This window comes from Accipiter gentilis, chromosome 12, assembly GCF_929443795.1.
Source record: "Accipiter gentilis chromosome 12, bAccGen1.1, whole genome shotgun sequence".
In the NCBI taxonomy this organism is placed as follows: domain Eukaryota; kingdom Metazoa; phylum Chordata; class Aves; order Accipitriformes; family Accipitridae; genus Astur; species Astur gentilis.
In genome coordinates, this window is record NC_064891.1 from 30,501,236 (window position 1) to 30,520,662 (window position 19,427).

At 38.9% G+C, this 19,427-nt stretch overlaps 1 protein-coding gene across 2 annotated transcripts in view; it reads right to left on the reverse strand.

Annotated features, from left to right (window-relative positions):
• Nucleotides 1–19,427, reverse strand: part of UBA6 (ubiquitin like modifier activating enzyme 6) — a 35,759-nt gene that overhangs the window by 11,435 nt on the left and 4,897 nt on the right. For both annotated transcript variants that reach the window (XM_049814752.1, XM_049814753.1), the window contains exons 5-27: nt 18,960–18,988; nt 18,070–18,164; nt 17,443–17,554; nt 16,265–16,345; nt 15,573–15,695; nt 13,603–13,726; nt 12,236–12,339; nt 11,383–11,445; nt 9,658–9,734; nt 8,915–8,981; nt 8,368–8,511; nt 7,655–7,722; nt 7,298–7,376; nt 7,020–7,100; nt 6,569–6,646; nt 5,097–5,278; nt 4,401–4,506; nt 3,319–3,408; nt 3,129–3,209; nt 2,386–2,514; nt 1,366–1,417; nt 1,198–1,261; nt 240–309 (exon numbers count right to left, since the gene is read on the reverse strand). In XM_049814752.1, coding sequence (XP_049670709.1) covers nt 240–309; nt 1,198–1,261; nt 1,366–1,417; nt 2,386–2,514; nt 3,129–3,209; nt 3,319–3,408; nt 4,401–4,506; nt 5,097–5,278; nt 6,569–6,646; nt 7,020–7,100; nt 7,298–7,376; nt 7,655–7,722; nt 8,368–8,511; nt 8,915–8,981; nt 9,658–9,734; nt 11,383–11,445; nt 12,236–12,339; nt 13,603–13,726; nt 15,573–15,695; nt 16,265–16,345; nt 17,443–17,554; nt 18,070–18,164; nt 18,960–18,988 — 2,099 coding nt within the window. The remainder of the gene's footprint in view (nt 1–239; nt 310–1,197; nt 1,262–1,365; nt 1,418–2,385; nt 2,515–3,128; nt 3,210–3,318; nt 3,409–4,400; nt 4,507–5,096; nt 5,279–6,568; nt 6,647–7,019; nt 7,101–7,297; nt 7,377–7,654; nt 7,723–8,367; nt 8,512–8,914; nt 8,982–9,657; nt 9,735–11,382; nt 11,446–12,235; nt 12,340–13,602; nt 13,727–15,572; nt 15,696–16,264; nt 16,346–17,442; nt 17,555–18,069; nt 18,165–18,959; nt 18,989–19,427) is intronic.

The following is a 19,427-nucleotide window of genomic DNA, read 5'->3' on the forward strand; positions in this document are numbered from 1 at the left end:
TTCCTGAATTCAGTGCTTACTGAAAATACCCAGTACACTGATCATTTCTTCTCCAGGTTAGGGATTTAAATAAAGAAGACTAAATGTAAGCAGTTGCTGAACAGCCAGTGCTGAAGGATAGACTACTTTCAGAATCACTTTAATCAATTCCTGGAAAGAACTGGCAGCTGGACATCTGGCCAAAACTGAACAGGTACATCCAAGTTATGCGATGGGAACACTGTTGCAGTATGGATTACCTTTTCTGTGAAAGGAACACAGTACACCGTTGCAAAGAGTTTTGCTGCGCTCACAATGAAACCATAGTGCCTGAAGAAAAGAGGAAGATAATTTTTGTTTGTTTTTTTACTTCAGTTGCCCAGAGGTTTGCAATTATATTCAAAGAAGTCTTGAAACACACACAGAGAAACAGAATTTCCACCCTTCAGCGCACACAGTACAAAACAGATGACAGATTTTGAGGGAATCGGAAGTCCTCCCCAAAACTAAGTGAACTTTGATCAGAGAAGAGTTACTTAATGAAAACCGTATTTCCTTAACTTCTGCAGTCAAGAAAACAACTACAAATGCTCACATGACATCAATATGACAATAAAAAGCTTCATCTCAGAAATACTTTGATATTTCCTATCATCTCAGTTTTCACCCAAACTAAAAATGGCAATCCAGACAGTTTCTCAAAGCAGGTGTAGATATGCAGCAGATAAAGCCTTTTCAATCCTTCAACTACATCAGTTTTTTTAAATTATCTGTAATACCCAAGCCATCTAGATCAGACCCAAATTGTGATCAAGAAGAAAAGGGGTCTCTCCACTAGGTCATTTTAGGTAGTCAATTTAATTTGGCACATCCTGCATTTCATGATGTGGGCCAATGGAGGCAGGGGAGTACGACAGCAACAACTCAGTAATTTTGTAGTCACGCAATAAATGAAATGGGTTGTTCTAAGCCATTTCATATTAAACGTTGTCAGAACTTCCCACAGCACCCTCCAATCCCTTGTCAGTGAAAGTTAAATTACCTGCAGTGAAAGTATGAGACAGCTCATCGAATCTGCCACAGCATAAGACTATGCACTAGTACCTATCAAGTACCAGTCCAGCTTCTACTGCAACAGAGTCACTGCCTTGCACTTTCTGCTGTAGGGTGAGTTTTATAGGATGCTATAAAATACACCAGTGACAATACCATACTTACAAAGGATCATTAAATTCAAACTTCACTGGGAAAGGTGGCCTCTTTGGTGATTGCCAAAACAAACCTGGTAAGAAGACATACTTAGGATGAAATCCTAAGGAATCAGGAACAGCAATGCATGGTGTACGCCATGAATTCACAACAGCATGAAGGGACATTTGTACTCACTTCCGTCTTTTAATCGTGTATCAAGAGGAAATGAATGAAGGAGCTGAAGAGCCTAGAGGAAAAGCCAGAATAGCTTTAGTAATTTGTCATATACAGATTGACATGACCACAATAAATCAAGCCTTCTGTTTAGTAATGACGTGAAATCCTGATACAGCTTTTAAGACACTCTAGTACGTAGTTGAAGTAATTTAAAGAGTTAAGAAACTCTAAGATGCCCATACCAAGTTGGTGAGCTTTAAGACACAAGTACGACTAGACAGAGTCACTTGCCCATTCATTCACAGGACAAAGATGACAATGTCACCTGATCTGTCCAAAGTCCAAGGAAGACACTTAATCCAGTAAGTACAGAGTTCCCCCCATCCTGTTGTCACTTTAGGATTCCTGCATATCGATTCACAATTGGGAATGCAGTGTTTTCTCAATGTGACGACTACCACCATGGCTTCCATACACACATATATGGTATGTTTATTAATACACAACATCATGATCACGTCTTTCCTACAAAATTACACACACACACACGTTAAGCAACACTGTGGACCAGAATTCTCAGACTAACTGACTCTTATTTCAGCCAACCTTTTTGTGACATCTTTGAGAAAATCAGGGATGTGGAGATGAGTTCAGCAACAAAAGTTTAGTAGGGGAAACAAAGAGCCACTACCCTTTAGTAAAAGACATCTGACTAATGACTAGATTAGTCACTAATGATTAGACCAAAACTAATCCTGCTGCTCTGGAAAAACACAATACCTAATCAGCTGGAAAAATGCCAAGAAAATGGCATAGAGACTACTGAACAGAGCCACTAAGAGTGAGTTAATAAACCAGACTTAAAAGTGTTACAGTAGAAAGAAGAAAGGATGCAGCATTTTTAAGTTTCAAGTACGCTTCATTATTTATGAAGAGATGGAAGTGAGTGCAAAGACTTGGACACCTACTTAAAAGGGCTACCAAGTTTTCCAAAATCCTCATCAGTCTAGTGCCACCTCTTTTCCAGGTCTTACCTACCTTATGACTAAAATACTTCTCAAATTTTACTCTTGCTAGTTCCACACATTGAGTCCAACTTCGGGGTCTTCTACTGAGTGTTTTAATAACATGAAAACAGCCTTCTAAGCTCTCCCCTGATTTTATTCTCTAGATAGAGAAGGAAATATGAAAATGTTAAAACAGACAAGATTCCTCCCAATCCAGTCAAACAGTAAATGCGTTTTTAGTAAGTTATAGGCAAAAGGAAACAGAAGGTCATTTTGTGAAATATTGTCCTTTATGTGATCCTCTCCACTGGGTTTTTCCCCAGGTGCTGTGGTCTACTTGATTTATTTCCACCCAGCCCTAAGGGCCAAAGGCCACTGTAGACTCACAAGAAAAGATACTAAGCAACTGAGTCTAATTTATTATATAGTTGAATTCACTTGAAACTAGGCCTTCCCTTAATTTTTCCCAGCTGGTTGCACATCAGTGTGACATCTACTATATACTCACTAGCAGTGCCTCAATATTTCTGATATTTCTACATATACAGAGCACCCAGGAGCTAGAGAAGCAGCCCACGCATGAGACTTTGGCTCTTATAGACACACCAGAAATACTGTTCCCATGAAAGATCAGCTAATGACTTGGCCAAAGAAGTCTTCAGGTTTTCTGAATAAAGTCAGAAAATAATCCAAATGTCACTGAACTTAAAGAGAAACAAAATCCATAAAGCATTAGTTTAAACCCTGTATTTTACCCTGGCAACATTCCCCTACCTGTAAAACTTCTTCTGCAGATGGATAGGTTTGCCAGAATTTGTTGAACAATGAAGGCTTGTGAGAAAAGGAACTTTCAAACTAGAAAATAAAAAGAACAAATATGGTATTTTGCAAGAAGTATATCAGATCCCCCACCTTTCAAATACACATTAAGTTATGCTGAATGCCAGTAAGCTTATTCCTTTACCTTATCTCTTGCCCACTGTATTGTATGCTCAATGGCAGCTGGGAAAGACTTCAAGGTGCAAAAAGGTATTTCTTCTTCTGGTGGATCTCGCTGTAATTAAGCAGAGTTGCGCGTAAATGCAGGCCTATTAAAGTTCATTGCTAATAATAGCACCAAGAATTTCTAGACTATATAAGTTTAAAAACTCCACTGTTATAAAATACAAGGTGGCTTATTTATGCTTAGAACAAAATTTGTTTTATGAAGGCTAACATATCACTTCCTGTTTATAAAGAATAGGCTAAACTCAGCAAGGGAAAGCAAAATTGAGCTCTGAAACACAAACAAGGGAAGAAATTGCCAGCCAGCTTTTCCAAGATGTGCAGTTCACATTCACATACACTCTCAACATGAAATACACCCTTTCACTGAAGGCCAGAAAGACTTCTTTCTTTGTGGATCCTAGCCAGACTGTTAGGATGATCAAATTCCTGTCTCTGTGTCCACCATTTCAAGGTGTTCTCAGCCAGCGAATTTCTACCTTGTAAAGGCAGATTCATTTCCCCCTTCCCCATTCAAATGGAACGGTTATGTATGCTTGTAGAAACTGTCAGACTAATTCCTACTACAGAGGCTTGTGTTTCTCCTGCCTACCTGTGGAGGTGATATTCACCGAGAACAGAATTAGCAGGCAGAAAGCAGTTCTAAGGAAGAAACCCACAAATACAAAACCAGTTTGCAATGCCACTGTTGGACTAGATTCTTATTTAGAAGGGAGTTTTCAAGGGAAAAAGAAGGAAGTCCGTTTCTTGGAAGTGCTTCAGAATTAGGACTTTTTCCAAAACTTGTGCTTCATGATTCATATAGTAGTTGCTTTTAATTATTGGCCTAGGTGCAGTCATCAGCTAGGTAGCAGACATGACATCTCCAGTCTGCTCAAATTTTATTCCTTGTGAGCTTTTCTTCTGAAACCAAGGAAGTAATTATTTCCTAATGGTACTCAAATAGGCCACTTATTTTAGACAGATACAGAAAGGAATAAAGAATAGGAAGGCATTATGGAACTAGCTACAGAAGGTAAGCAATGGTCTTAAAACACTTACATGACTATTATAGGACTCTGTCAGATGGGGCACAATAACTTCCGTGTGTCCTTTCGTTCCCATAGTTCCAGAGTCTATAAGAGGACGCAGGTTTGCTACACAACGACTGACATGGAAAGACACAGACCATCAGAACACAGTGTAATCACTACACTCTTGCCTTGCAGACATTACTGGAGTGTAACCAGAATTGACTTTAGGCACTTTCAGAAGCGTGGAAGGCTTACATCAAACTCAGGAAAAGAAGAGACTAAGTAAGAAGAGCTATTTCCAATTAGATCAGGATACCATAAACATGAGCCTACCTGGACTAGAAGCATTAGTAATTCATTTTAAACGTAAACATCCCTACTTATCAATTTAAATACATATTCTTATGCATAAATAATTCAAACTTCAGACTACCATAATATTCTCCCCCTCATCAGACCTTAACAGCTATTAATTTCCAAGAACTTACTCCAAGGTTCTCTGCCGTGTGAACAGTAGCAGCCATACAACTGCAGAGTTGGTTTCCACCATGAGTAAAAACCCCTTCCTCCCCCCAGGCAGCATCTCTACTAAAAAAGCAAGATAAATCTGAGCAATTTGCTGTCAGATCTTATAAGCAGCTGCAGATCAGGAAGATTAAGAATAGAAAAGCAGAGTTCACATAAGAACGTGAAAAGCAGCCCTCACTTCCTTTCCACAACCTACCTATCAATGTATCTCCTTGCCTCAACATTGTCCAAAGCGGTCACAATCACATCTTGCTTGGTATAGAATTCATCACTGTAAGTGTTCTCAGTGGCTGGACAAACTTTATTAATATATGAGTCAATCTTTAAGTAAGGATTGATGTTCAGAGTTGCTTCTGCTGCAGTATAGCTTTTTGGTTTCTGAAACATGTATCAACAATATTCAGATAAAAAACATCTGGGACACAGAAGTACCGATGACTTCATTTGCTGATCAGACAATTCACCGACAGAAATGTTAGCATGCAAAACATACAATAAAGGAAATTCTTTAATCATATACCTCCCTCACTAATAAATATCTTATTAATCTAGGTTTATTTTCAGTTTTATTTAAAGTAGTGCATCAGAGAACACAAGGTGTAAGTGCTTAAATGGTGCAGCAGAAGTGTATCGAGTAACTGAAACTGATGCCACGTGCTGCCTCTCATGCTCTCAAAATGCCATAAGAAAGGAGTTCATGACTGTCAAGAAGATAAACCCATTAGTTATTGTGACTGTGTCTATGCAGCATAGACACCAAACACCTGTGAATAATCATATTACTACAAGGCCTTCCACACAAAGCCAATTTCAGAAGCTAAACTGAAATAGAGTTCTTAACCTACCTGACACTTCTAGCTATACTACATTCAATTATCTAGGGATCAGCACTTAGAACAGAGGAACTCAAGACAGTGTGGCTTCTGAAAGCTTGCAGAGTTCACCTTCTTTATCTATCCATCCAAAATGTAATCTGTTCACAGATTTGCTAGACATAAACAGGAGGCAGAAAATTGAGCTGCTGGGTTTTGGGCAGGGGAATCCCTTTTCCCCATTGCTGTCAAGATCTGAGCCACCTTTTTTATTTTGTGCTGTGTTTGCAAGTACCGGGATAGTCTCTCTGCTTCTAAGGAATTAATAGTTTCTGTATCATGCATTTACTGAATATATATCTGGTTTTTTTGCCAGGCTATTTACCAGCTTAATGAAGACTGAATTAACTTAGAAGATAGCAACTTTGGTCAAGTTCCATTAGCAGCAGCGTTTCTATTGAAAACACTTTTGCCAGTGCTGTCTATATTTTGTTGTTTCATTTTATTCTCCCTAAATTTCAATGATACAATAAAGCATTTCTAGCATATTAACCCATGGCAGCTTCTTATGCAACACAGCATTCCTCATCCGATTCTCAACTTCGAGATATTTTGCTAGTCAAAGACACCAATACAAATTAAGATCACACTAGCCAAAGTTACTCAACTGATAATAGTGGTAAGTGGGACACCAACATAGTTCTAGGTATTGTTTTAAAAGATACTGTATTTCCTTAAAGACTTTAAGTCTTTTGTGGACAGAAGTACATACATTCACAAGTTCAGCTCTCGGTGGGGACACAAGACAAGGAAACAGAACAGTAGTCCAGAAAGTTTACTGAACAAGAAAGCCCACCTGTATGTGATGAGGTCGGAAAAGAAACTGCCTGTTCAGGTTGGATTTCTCTATCAAGTCTGGATCTGTAATTGTAACCTAAGTCAGAAGGGGCAAAAGCAACAGCTGAAGTTACAATTTAAGTGTAGCACTGAGCAATAATCTTGATAAAATCTCTACAGAAACTTGCCAAAAAAAGCACTCTTGTTGGCATCCACTGTAGCTAACAGCTCTGTCTATACTGACTGATTAAATTTTATTTTAAAATCAAAATACAGCAAGGCTGCTCTAAGTGTGTTCTGCTTCTAATTGCACACTACTTCCATGCTATGCTGAGGCCATTTTACCCTCTGTGCAGACATCAACCTGAAATAAGGCTTAGACTTTCAACATTTTAAAGTAGGCTAATTATTTAATTATTTCTTGTCACATTACTTTTTAATAAGCAAAGTGAGGTTAACAGGTGACTTACCAATCCTTTGTCTTGCCCAGTACCGACACCGAGAAGTGCAAAGTTTTTTAGCATTTCACACCCTATAGCTCCACAGCCAACCTAAAGAAAATAACATTTTTAGAGTCAGAAACGTTAAGTGAAAACCACAAAGACAAGTATAATAGACTAGTCCCATTACAATTTTGGACCATTTATTCTGCAGTGGCACATGTCATCAGGGCTGTTATTATTTTGAAGACAGTGGATGTTAGCTGTATCGACAAAGCACTTGCAAAAAGTGTGCCAGTCATACTCACCAAAAAGACATTCAAATCATGCAGCTTCTGGCACAGAGAGTGTCCAATACAAGCCCTGAGGGCATCATACCTATCTCCCCTATGCAGGCACCAGGGACAAAAACAGAAGACTAGTAAGTTGCCATTTATCACAGTAATATCATTGTTGCCAAACTGCACTTTGACATGAACAAAGAAAATCAGACCAAGTCCCCTATAATTCCTATTCCTCCCATGTTCAAATAGGACACACATTCTCAACCCCAAACCCGTCCCTCCAGCAAACAGCACTGAACTAACTTTAAAAGACATCTTCTGTGCCTGCTTGAGACTCAGATGTGAACAGTACATAAAACAGCAGATTGTAGTTATATTTACCGTGGAAGAAATTCTTCACAGCCCATCTTTTCTAGAGGTGTTACAATGTCTAACATATCTATATATAGCTGTAAAAAAAAAAAAAAAAAGAAGAAAAACCTGTGAAAAACATTCATGTTATTTTCACTTAAAAACAAAGTAAATATTTTCTATGTACAACAGAGTGTAGAAATTTAGGAGCACTAAGTTTTTACTGTCAGTGGAACACTATACAGCATTCAGTTCCCTACAGTTCACTTCTCAATCTTAGTGGACAGGAAAAAGCAACTGGACACAGAGGGAAAAAAAGCTCACTGAAACATGACCCGCAAGCTTTTGACTTCTGACAGCCATGTTACCCCTCCAAATTAGACTGTGAAGTTTTTAAATCTAACTTTATTCTGACACTTATCCTAAGAGTCTGAAAACACTGCTCTAATGTACAGTAGCTTAAGCTGGCATCTGAACTATACCACACCTTTGTGGCCATGCACTCCTTGCTTGTGGGAAAAAAGAATGTAATGTCTGAACCCCAAATACAAAAATTTTAACTAAAACTGGCTGCACTTTTATCGTACACATAAAACCATTATATTTTTCCTTAGTTCAAGTTTTGTTCCCCACCCCCGTTACAGAACTTGTTTATGCTATTTTGATCATACAGTACTTACACACAACCATACATTCATAAGATCACTGTCAAAATAAGGATCCAAAAACAAAGACAGCCTTACCCACTGCTGCAATGGAGAAAATTTTCCTGTTACTGCTTTCAAGACTTCCTGGCTAGCAACACCACCCACTGCTGCAGCCAGAGGAGCTAGAAATCCCTGAGCAGTCCTAGACAGCCATTTCACTACATCTCCATTCACCTGAGGCTGAAAAATAAGACATAGTAACAACAGATTTATCCCTTCAATCGAGTCAGTCAGCACTTGACAGTTTCATAAATTATTGTTCTTCAGTAAAAAGACAGACAAATTATTTCACTGACTAGCAATAGGGTTTCAAGTGAAGACAGATCCACTGTATACCCTGTACTTCTAATATGCATTTATCCAAAAACTGGATTCACATAGCCACAGGATTCAGCCTTCATGTCAGGGGAACATTGGTTCTGAAACACCATTCTGTTTCCTTGCACGGCATTCAGAAAGCCAGCTGATCCATCTAAAGATGGATATAAAGACCAGAACAAAGACCAACAACTAAAGCATGACCTTTAGGCAAGTCAATGATTACATCAAATATTACTTATAATGATGATGATTCCTCACTTACTTTGTTTTCCAGTGTTTCACTTACAGACATGGCTATTTTCAGCATTTCCTCAGCATCTTGAAGACATCTAGACACCAGGGTAGAAACAATAATGAACACTTAAACATTCCAGAGTCCTTCTAGAAACACAATCAATGGAGAAAAAAAGCACTGGATACAGTAGGAAGAGTTTGGAAATTTATATTGGCTTTAACAGTGAGCATTAAAGATGCACTTCTAGGTGTTACAATTAGGTGAAGAACAGGAGTCTCAGTGGAGAAGCCCATGTGCAAGTCCAGTCTTAAGATTTATACTTTGTAAATACTTGTCTTGTTTAACTCAAAATTACACACATCAAGAACTACAGCTGAAAAAAAATACTGAAAATTAAAAACAAACCTTCAGACCTTTTTTTTTTTTTTTTTTTAAATACATAAGCTACAGGACAATTTAGGAATCGCTGAAACAACTTTTCCATATTAACACCACAACATGAAAAATCTGGAGCAGAGAAGGACTTCCTCCAGAAGCATTTTCTGTCTACCTGGGCCCACAAAGTGCCATTGCTATATTGGGAAAGCCCTGTTACAAACCCAGACATGCATTAGGTAACATTTTTCATCTAGATTTCAAGTTTTCATTTCTATGTCATCTATTAAGTACCAGATAGACAAGGTACCCTGCTGCACATCAAACCAGTAACTACAATAAAAGGAGAGATCTGTCTGATTCAAGGCTTAGCAAACACAAGACTGCTGCATTACCCAATGTTCGGTCCACGACCAAAGTTCTCCTGGAAGTGGTTCAAGGCAAGCATGGCAACATGGATCTGCAAAGGTGCCTGTTAAGACAACAACAGCTGTTGAATAGTTACAAACGGGAGAAAACTGAAGGAACCAAAACCAACTATTTGAACTCTTCTGTTACCATTTCACTTCCTTGTCTCTTAAGCATACCACCCCCAAAAAGTTTTTAAATAGCATTAAAAAGTGAATTTGAAATACCTTACACTAATGTTTTTACAAACTGGGATCATAAAATATTACTCGGTAGCAATGCAATACCCTTCACACACATTCAACACCCACTTCAACTAAGTCCAACTAAAGAGTCCCCAAAAGAATTTAGTACTGAAATTCGAAAATGCAGTAATCTTCTTTTAACTAGACATTAGACTGCATTGCATTTTGCCAACATCAACACCGAAGCCCAGCATTAAGGGTCAAAAGTAGAAAATCTGAACAGGCAAGTCACACCTTACATTATCAAACAAACAAAAAAATCATTATCAACATTTTTTAGTTTAAGATTTTAATGAGCCCGAGACTTATATGCTTTGCATGTCCATAATACTTAACTAAAATTGTGTTAGAGGTAAATACCATCAGCTTCCTCTCAGACTGTAAAAATTCCACTGAATCATTTTTTCAAAGAAAAAAAAAAATTATTCTTACAGTGCTAACTCCAGTTTCCAACCAACCTACGATCACCTTTTTAAGATTATCCCAGCTTTGATGCCAGTGTGATTTTTATCAACCCAACACCATTAAATACAGCTGTCATGGTTTAACCCCAGCCAGCAACCACACAGCCACTCACTCACTTCCCTCCCACCCAGTGGGATGGGGGAGAGAATCAGGAAAAAAGAAGTAAAACTCATGGTCTGGGATAGGAACAGTTTAATAGAACAGAAAAGAAGAAAATAATAATGATAATAATAGCAATAATGACAATAATAATAATAAAAGAACTGGAATATACAAAACAAGTGATGCACAATGCAGTTGCTCACCACTCCCCAGCTGATGCCCAGTTAGTTCAGGAGCAGCGATCCACTCTCCCAGCCCCACTCCCCCCAGTTTATATCCTGGGCATGACATCACATGGTATAGGATATCCCTTTGGCCAGTTTGGGTCAGCTGTGCTGTCTGTGTCCACTCCCAACTTCTTGTGCCCCCCCCCCCGCCCCCCGACTTCTTGCTGGCTGGGCATGAGAAGCTGAAAAAGCCTTGACTTAGTCTAAACATTACTTAGCAACAACTGAAAACATCAGTGCCTTATCAACATTCTTCTCATCCTAAATCCAAAACAGAACACTATACCAGCTACCAGAAAGAAAATTAACTCTATCCCAGCTGAAACCAGGGCAAAAAGAAAAATCATTGTCACTTGCAAAATTTACATTCCCATGAATTAAAGACTCATCAAAAACTGAGATTTTAAACAGCAGAGGTGGCTGAGCTATGCATTTACAATATACTTGGTGCAAATCATGGATAACAAGCCTCTATGGTGATCTAAACTATAATGTATATTCTGTGTGACCACACAAACTGATACCTCACTCTTATTTCACACTTTAAACTCATAATTAACTATTACAGAATAGAGTTAGGAAATTATATTGTTCTACACATAAAGCTGCAGATTACTTTCCATGTAGTTTTAACATTAAAGCACTTATGCCCAAATCCCCACATGTTAATTACCTCAGGCTTGCTAAAATCCGCAACAAGGCATAATGGATTTGTTATCTGCTTTTCCAACCGTTCCTGAAAAATAGAATTCATGATAACAACACACCCACTTAAGGACACGACAGTCACTGCCACCTGACAAAACAATACTCTTCCTGGAGAGACTAAGAACCAAATATCCTTTCTTACTAGCATTGCTATTACTCTCTCTGTTATTAATGCCACAAAAGATGCATAAAATAATCATCTACTGCAAGTTTTGCCAAATTGAAAATGGTCAGAGATGTTTCACATCCTAGTGGCAAGACTCAAACTGCTCTGAGATCAGCTACCAGAGACTTTATAGCCAACTGGCTGTTTGCTTGTAGAACTTCCCCAGTCAGGAAGAACAGGAAGCTACTACTTCACAGAGACAAGATACTGAGCTGTGCATTCTCATATCAGAAGCAGCTGGTCCTCACTCCTAGCTTTTTAGAAGAATGTTGGAGGGCAGTCAGGATCTACTTTCTGCAGGCCCAAAAAGGCACACGGTACCATGTAGCATGCAACCCCTCTTATACAGACTCACCCAACTGTCTCTTCTTCTCAGAAGGCCACCAAGAAACCACATATTCATAGACCGCCATGGAGTCCCCAGCAGTACAGGGATAACCTGCCCTTAATTTGTTTTTTCTCTCTACACTGGCAGGTAACTTTGAAGTATTTCCTATTCTCTACGATTTAGTAAATCAGTATCACTATCCTTACCAATAAAATTAGTGTAAGCCCAAATCACAGGTAAACAAATTATGTATCTGCTGAACTCTGCATCCAGTGCTCAGATCATTAACACTCAAGAAGCTGGTTATGTCAAGCACACACTTACAAAGTAAAACATCTTGGGTGTCTTCACTTGGACAGCTATGCCTCCATGTAAGTAAGGCTCCATATCTGATGTATCACCAATGCTGAAGGAATAAGGTGACACCACTGAAAAGAGAAGAGAATAAACAGTGACTGATAACTAAAAGTGTCATTGGATACTACAATTCTGTATAAAATAAAGTGGGGTTTTGCCAATGCTTCTTATGCTGTAATTTTGTGGTGTGCAACCTTGCTTTGAAAGCATAAAACACAGCTGATCCTCCTAACAGGATTGTCCCTCTCTGCCAGTCTCCGAGCTAAAGTATTAGTTTCACATGATCTGTTATGAAATAAGCTTTTTAAAGAGGCAGCAGATTTAACAAGGATTCTGATGACCACAGCTCTATAACAAAAATGAAATCACTCTCGGTTTTATTTAGACTATGCACAGCAGTGACCAGTATACTGCTCAGAGCTGGATTTTAGCCCCGTGACTAGAACAGGCAATCAAAAAGGGCAGCTGGAGCATTTCAGTTGCATCTTTCCTCTCATACCACCTGGAGCATCATTCAGATAAAGCAAGAAGACACAAAAATTGTTAATTTGTCTTGTATTGGAAAACTGAAAGGAAAACTGACACCAAAAGCTGGGCCGCGATTAGGAGGAAGGAACTGAACATAGCATCAACACTAGCAAAACAAAAGGGTCCAAACGACTCAACCACATGTTTCAAGGGTACTGTTTTTGTCTCAGACCACAAAATAGTTAAAAACAAACAAACAACCCCAACCCACCCGCTCTTCTCTTCTGCTCCAGACAAACAGGCATTCAGATCTGGGAACTGGGCAACTCCCCAGCATCCAAAAGGAACCAAATGGTATGGCTTTGAGACATGCATGATGCAGACCAAAGCAGGGTAAACATAAATCATGAGAATCACTTCAAAAGCATGCTTAGAAACAGCGATGTCAATGCATCCCTGTACACTTAAATTGTCACCCAAAAAACTACAAGGCAAACAGTGACACACAAAGCGGTGTTAATTTAGTCCAAAGCCGTGACAGAAGCACAGGCATTATGGGATCCTCCAAAAAACAAAACAGTTTCATCAGCAAACTAGTAACAGTAACCTCAGAGGCTGCCAACTAGTTTCCACTAGCTGAGAGTTTCCACTGCTCCTTAAGCAGCAAGATGAGTTTGGAAAGACTAAATGGAAATGGAGTCAAGACTACAGTAGGAAGACCTTTGCACCAGAAAGCATTTTTTTTTGTGCAAGTTCACTGGAGGTCTGCACAACCCAGCACTCCTCTGGCTACAGTAACTAACACTAGAGTGAGCTAAAACAGGCCAAAAAATAAATATCTTGCAAATGAGTCAGCAACAGTTTACCTGTTATTTGGTGTGTGGATCCATTTAAGCATGACATGCCATTAACTTCCCGAAAGGTTAAGAACTGTCCTGTTTCAAGCCTGTGTGGATGATTTTCAAGGCAAGTGACAATACCAGGATTTGACTGAAAGTGAAAATGGCAAAGTTAGCAAGGAGGAAAGTGCCTTGTGTAAAGGAGTAATGCTTTAGCGTAGACACATAGCTTTTTATCTGTTGAAACTGCTGCCTCTATTACTTTTCGTACCTCAGTTCTGCCATAACCTATGATAACTTTTTCAGTCCTGTTATTTTCAGTTTAACAGTGTTTTCATAACACAAACTTTCTCATTTTTACAATTCTCAGCATGTTAGCAAACTGCATTTGTTAGCTCTTAGCAGTCAAATCCACTGTTCTATTCTGAAGTAGTAGCAAATTTATCTCCTTTTTCCAAACCAAAAATAGATTATATGTACAAAGAAATTTTCACAGATATTAAGAAATAAAGTCTTGTGAATGGTCCTTATTACTCCATGCTTCCTTTGCATCTGATCTCCTTAAAATGGACACCCAAAACTCATTCTTGAAAGTTAGGAAGCTTACGAAGCTGGACATGCTTAAATACAGGAAACCCACAGCCTCACGCAGATCACAAACAAGCTAGCTTACACTTGCAGGAATCTCAGACAACATCTCATCCTGTTACAGGATGCCATGCCAAACTCCCATGCACACAGATAATCCTCTGCAGTCTGAGAACAGCTCATCAGACCTTGTGGTGCAGGTCAGGCTGTAACACAGCAGATTTGCAAGCAAGCCTGGCCTCTAAACTCTCCTGCCATCCCTTCCTGAGCTCCCAATATTAGAAAGATTTCAGTTAAGTAGCATGAAACTTAACTACGGTGGACTACATTCTCTGTGGCACGGAGAATGGCAAATGAGTTGACCAGAGAAAATTCTTCTCTGATTTAGGGACAGAATGCCACGTTGACCCTGTCCACAGGACAAGAACAGCTACTTGATGGTGTTTTCAGTACTGAGTTGTAATTCTGGTCATTTTACACTTCAGAGAGTGGAAACAAGACACAACTAAACTTGAGTATCAGATTATGAATCACAGGATATATGCACAGATACATATTCATTCCTTGAGTTGGCAGGCAATCAGCACCAGCCATGAAACAAAACTGTGCACTCTATGTAATTAGTGAGGACAATCAAGTCATTCATTCCCTTTTAAAGATACCAAAGAACAGGCTACCCAAATCATATCATGAGCTTTAATTCAGATCAAACCCAACTTGCCGTACAACCCCTTCTAGTTCAGTTATTACAGCTAGACTGGAGATAGGACAAAAGACTTGCTACTGGATGAGGTTATACTCTGGACTTCCAGAGATAAGAGAAGGAGATGAAGTCATTTCCACTTATAAAACAATAATACAAGATCAAATGGACATCCTCTCTAACATTCTGCACTGGAAGTAATAGCAATAATATCCTCTTCTCATTGCCTCTACTTTGGTAGTTTAAAACAAACCCTTAAATTTCTTTTCAAAACAGGCTCTCAATCCCCTTGATCATTCCAGTAATCCTCCTCTATGTGTGGTGCAGTTTCTCATAAAAACAGGCTATTTTCATGCCTATTTCAGGGCTTCCTTAGAAGACTTAACCTATTCCCACACTAAGGCTATGTTCTCTTCTCTCTACATCTCATCTCATCTCTCTCTCTCTCTCAAAGGAGACTCAATATTGTGACGTTACATTACAAGAAATGACCAGGAGACATCAGCAGGCTCTACGATGTTAGCATATTATCACTGACTGTTATTGATTGAGACACAAGAATGAAGTAACTTTCTTTGCCTCTGCTATATTGCCAATTTTCAACTGCTTAGCAGGCTGCTGAAGTGAAACACTCTGCTTGGTCACATAGTCAATAACAAGTCATTATAAAAAAAATTAAAGCAGCACAATAACTTCTATCCCTTACTTGTGTTATATTTGAAATGAAGATCTCCTTTGGCTCCTCTCCCGTTGTATCCAGCACTTCAAATTCATCACCAAAGTCACAAAACAAACGCGAACATATTCCATATACATCTGCACTGATGAACTACAAGAGAAAGTAAAAATCATGAGTATCCCTAAAACAGCACAAGCCAAAGGAATGACCTCTCACATTCAACCTTGTCCAAGGCTAGCAGGTTTAACTTCTATGGTGGAAACCTGCCATAAGCACCCAGGCCACTGACAATATAGCACAGCATTCATGACAGACTCTGAACCTGCTGGAGCATTTCAGAACCCCTACACTAAAACCGGGAACACACCAATACACAGTGAAATACTGCCATTTCTACTACCGTTATAGTCGATCTCAGCATGTTCTTTCAGAACAATTATGAGTTAACAGTGAAAACTATTTCTTTACCAGAACTACTTCTTTTTTTTTTTTTTTTTTTCCTAAGAACCAAGCTGTGGTTATCTGGGCTGGTATCCAGATAACATCAGACACATGTACAGAGTAGCAGGATTGTACTCCTGAAACTCAAACTGCTCCATCAACATGTTATCTGCATAGAACTATACACCTCATAACCAGCCTTCTCCATTTCTGGACAGAACATGTTGGGACGTCCAGAATGCTCGCTGTATGGATTATTCATGTGTTTTTTCTGTTACCTTAATAGGTGGCTGCTGAGCATGACAGAAGTCATTAATCTTCTTCTGCAGCAACAGACTTACTTCAGTCAGTATGACACACTGTGAACAGAAATAAGTCTAAGACACTGAAAGCAATCAACATCTTCAGGCTATGGAAAAAGTAGTACTAACAATAAGTTACTCAGGTGTCCTGATTCCTTTCCCACACACATAACAGAGAAAGCAGTCTTGAGTCAGTTTTCTCATTACACATTAGAACAGATGGGTTACTGCTCCACAAGTTCTGGAAACAAGATGAGCAAGAGCAGGAACAGCAAATTCTCACTTTTTTCTTTTTACTGCAGCTGTGAAGCTCAAAACCTAATTAGAATACTTAGAAAAACAGTTATGGATAATCTCAGAGAAAATGTAGATCTTGAATATTAAGATTAAAGTTAGCAAAACAAACACAAATGATACTCATCAGTGCACACCAAGAAGCCTGCACAAGCTTCAAGTACTGGTGCTCATCAAATTGCAAACATATTATTTCTGTAAGCATTCTTTTAAAGTTTAGGATAGTATTGGGTTACAAAGCGTATGCACTGTGTCCCATTCAGTTATACATGGCTTATTACAGTGAGACATTCAGAAACTTTGTGAGCTTGAGTATAACCAATAGCCACACAGTAAAAAGTTCCCAACTCAAACTGAGCCATGCACACAGGCAGGAGACAGCTAACTGACCAACTGAAAACATCCTCATTCCACCACAGAGGAGCTTACATTTCATTAGATACATACATAAATGATCAAATTATGCAGCCTGAGTTACTACTGCCTGGAATACATCACACCAAATATATATAGAACATCTGTGCTACGTAGCTGCAAGAAAAAGTCTCCGTTTCACCTTCGGAAAAAAAAAAACCCAAAAATTGTATGGCAATCTCACTTAGCTTAGGTATTTATTGTTAAAGTAAATTCCATAACAAGTGTCATAAGAATGTGCTAGGAACACAAAACCACTGTTTCAGCCTTGAAAAAAAGAAGCAAAACCATTTCATTAACACAAGACCTACTTCTTTCTTTACATCATCTCAAAATGTACTTTAAAGTTTGTTTTCATTTTATTTACTTACATAAAAACATTAAAAAAATCCCAATTGTTTGTTCTGAGCAAAATATCACATACAACTGCTTTAAGAGTGACATACCTGATACTGCTTTAGAAATGACAGATCTGTGGTTTCATCTAGTGGTACAACGGATGCTGCTACATGGACATATGGATTGAGTTCTGCAATACGATGAAGTGTGGCCTCAGCCCTGAAAGAACAACAACTTTCAAGTTTTTTATGCATCTACAAAATTGTATTTTCAATACAGAATTTCATACCACACATGCCCTACGGGAGTCCCTCAGGAAGTCTCCTGGCAATAATCACCAACTCATTTATTCACACTTAAACTCCTAGCAGTTCTGAGGAAAACAGCTTTGTCCAATATACAGCAGGACTCACTGACAGTCTGGTCTGGTGTCATGACTGTTTTCTAGTCTCACAGCGGTGGCTGACCCTGGCCCCCACTATTAAATTTACATTACAAGCTCCCAACTGCAAGAATTGAGATATTTGACTCAGAGAGAACTCCAGTCCCAACCTAGACTTCCCCTAATACTTACCTGGGCACTGTACTCAAAACCAGTAACTCCAGAGAAAGGGTTTACCAAGTATTTGATAGGTACTAGTAGCTTTTGGACAATGAACTGTTATTTTTCCCACTGATGAAACTGTTACCCTTAGTCAAGTTCAGTCCTCCCTCACTCCAAAGACTTCACCAACCTGTTCCTTTGACTGGTAATATCATCTTCATGGATGAAGAAGTTGATCCCCAAATCCCATTTTGTGCACTGCTTGGTGTCATGAACTGTAAGAGCCTAAGAAAATTCAGCAAAAAGCATTTACTGGAAGAAGAGTACATGGTCATAGCACCCAAAAGGATTAAGCCCCACATAAAATGCTGGGGGGAGTAGCACTGCAGAAGATCTAGTTGCACTACGTATAAGAACAAGCTCCTCCAACCTCTTTTCCAAGAAAACTTACTGTTTGAAAGACAGAAACTTATCTGCAATATGCATTTCATTAAGCATTTTCCTTCCAGCTTGTAGTGATGAGAGCATTTAAATACCAAGGATGATTATTGCCACACTGCAATTTAGGGCCAATTGCGACCTGTAAAGTAATGGACTCCCAAAAATATAAACAAGGGTTTTTTTGATTGGAAGAAGAGTTTTAAAAGGCTTCACCCTAATAAAATTAATCCCAGCAGCACAAAAGCAGTTGTTGGATTAAAACACCCAAGCATTCTAACATCTACACAAAAGGATTCTGATGGATGACAGAATAGGGTAACATATTTTGAATAGTTTGCCTTTTGAGTTTATACCACTCCATTTAGGAGAGGCCACTTTGTACAAAAGGATTCAATGTCTGATCTGCAGCTGGCTAAAATATTACATGAGGTTATTTCAGAGCGCAGCAGACATTAACGTGAGACTCTGACCGTACCACTAGAACATCCAGATGACTAAAAGCTTTCACCCCAGGTCCTCAAATGTTTTGCAATCCTTCTACTGTAAGACAGTTTCAGAAACTTAAGATTAGCAAGCTAGTAGTGTTGTCCCTTTTTCTCCTGCTCACCCAAGAATACCCAACAGAACTCTTTTACATACCTTTACCCCAGCCAGAATTATATTTTTTGCTGAAAAAAAAAAAAAAAAAAAAAGAGAGAAGGACTGTTGCAGGTTTCTTGCAAATCTGTAATTGAATAGTTATGGGGGTGGACAGTAACAGTATGCCATTGCTAAGAACTTCACAGCTTAAGGGTTTGTTCTCTTTTACATTTGGCTCAAGCATTCTATAGCACCACTGAAAGCAGAATAAAATGAGAAAGGTTAAAAAGGCTCTCTACATTTGTCATTTGTCAGCTCTTCATCCCACAAGCGTGATTACAGAGACACTAACGACAATAACGGCAAAACCCCATGAGTCTGTTCTGGTATCTGGTGCAGAGTACCATTAAAGCCAACTGAAAGGGAACCCCAGGTAAGAATCAGCCAAGACAAGTCTTGCTTATAAAGAGTAAGGGAAATTGTTAAGGAGTCTTCTGCACCAGGGCAGTTATTTATGCATTTTTCACC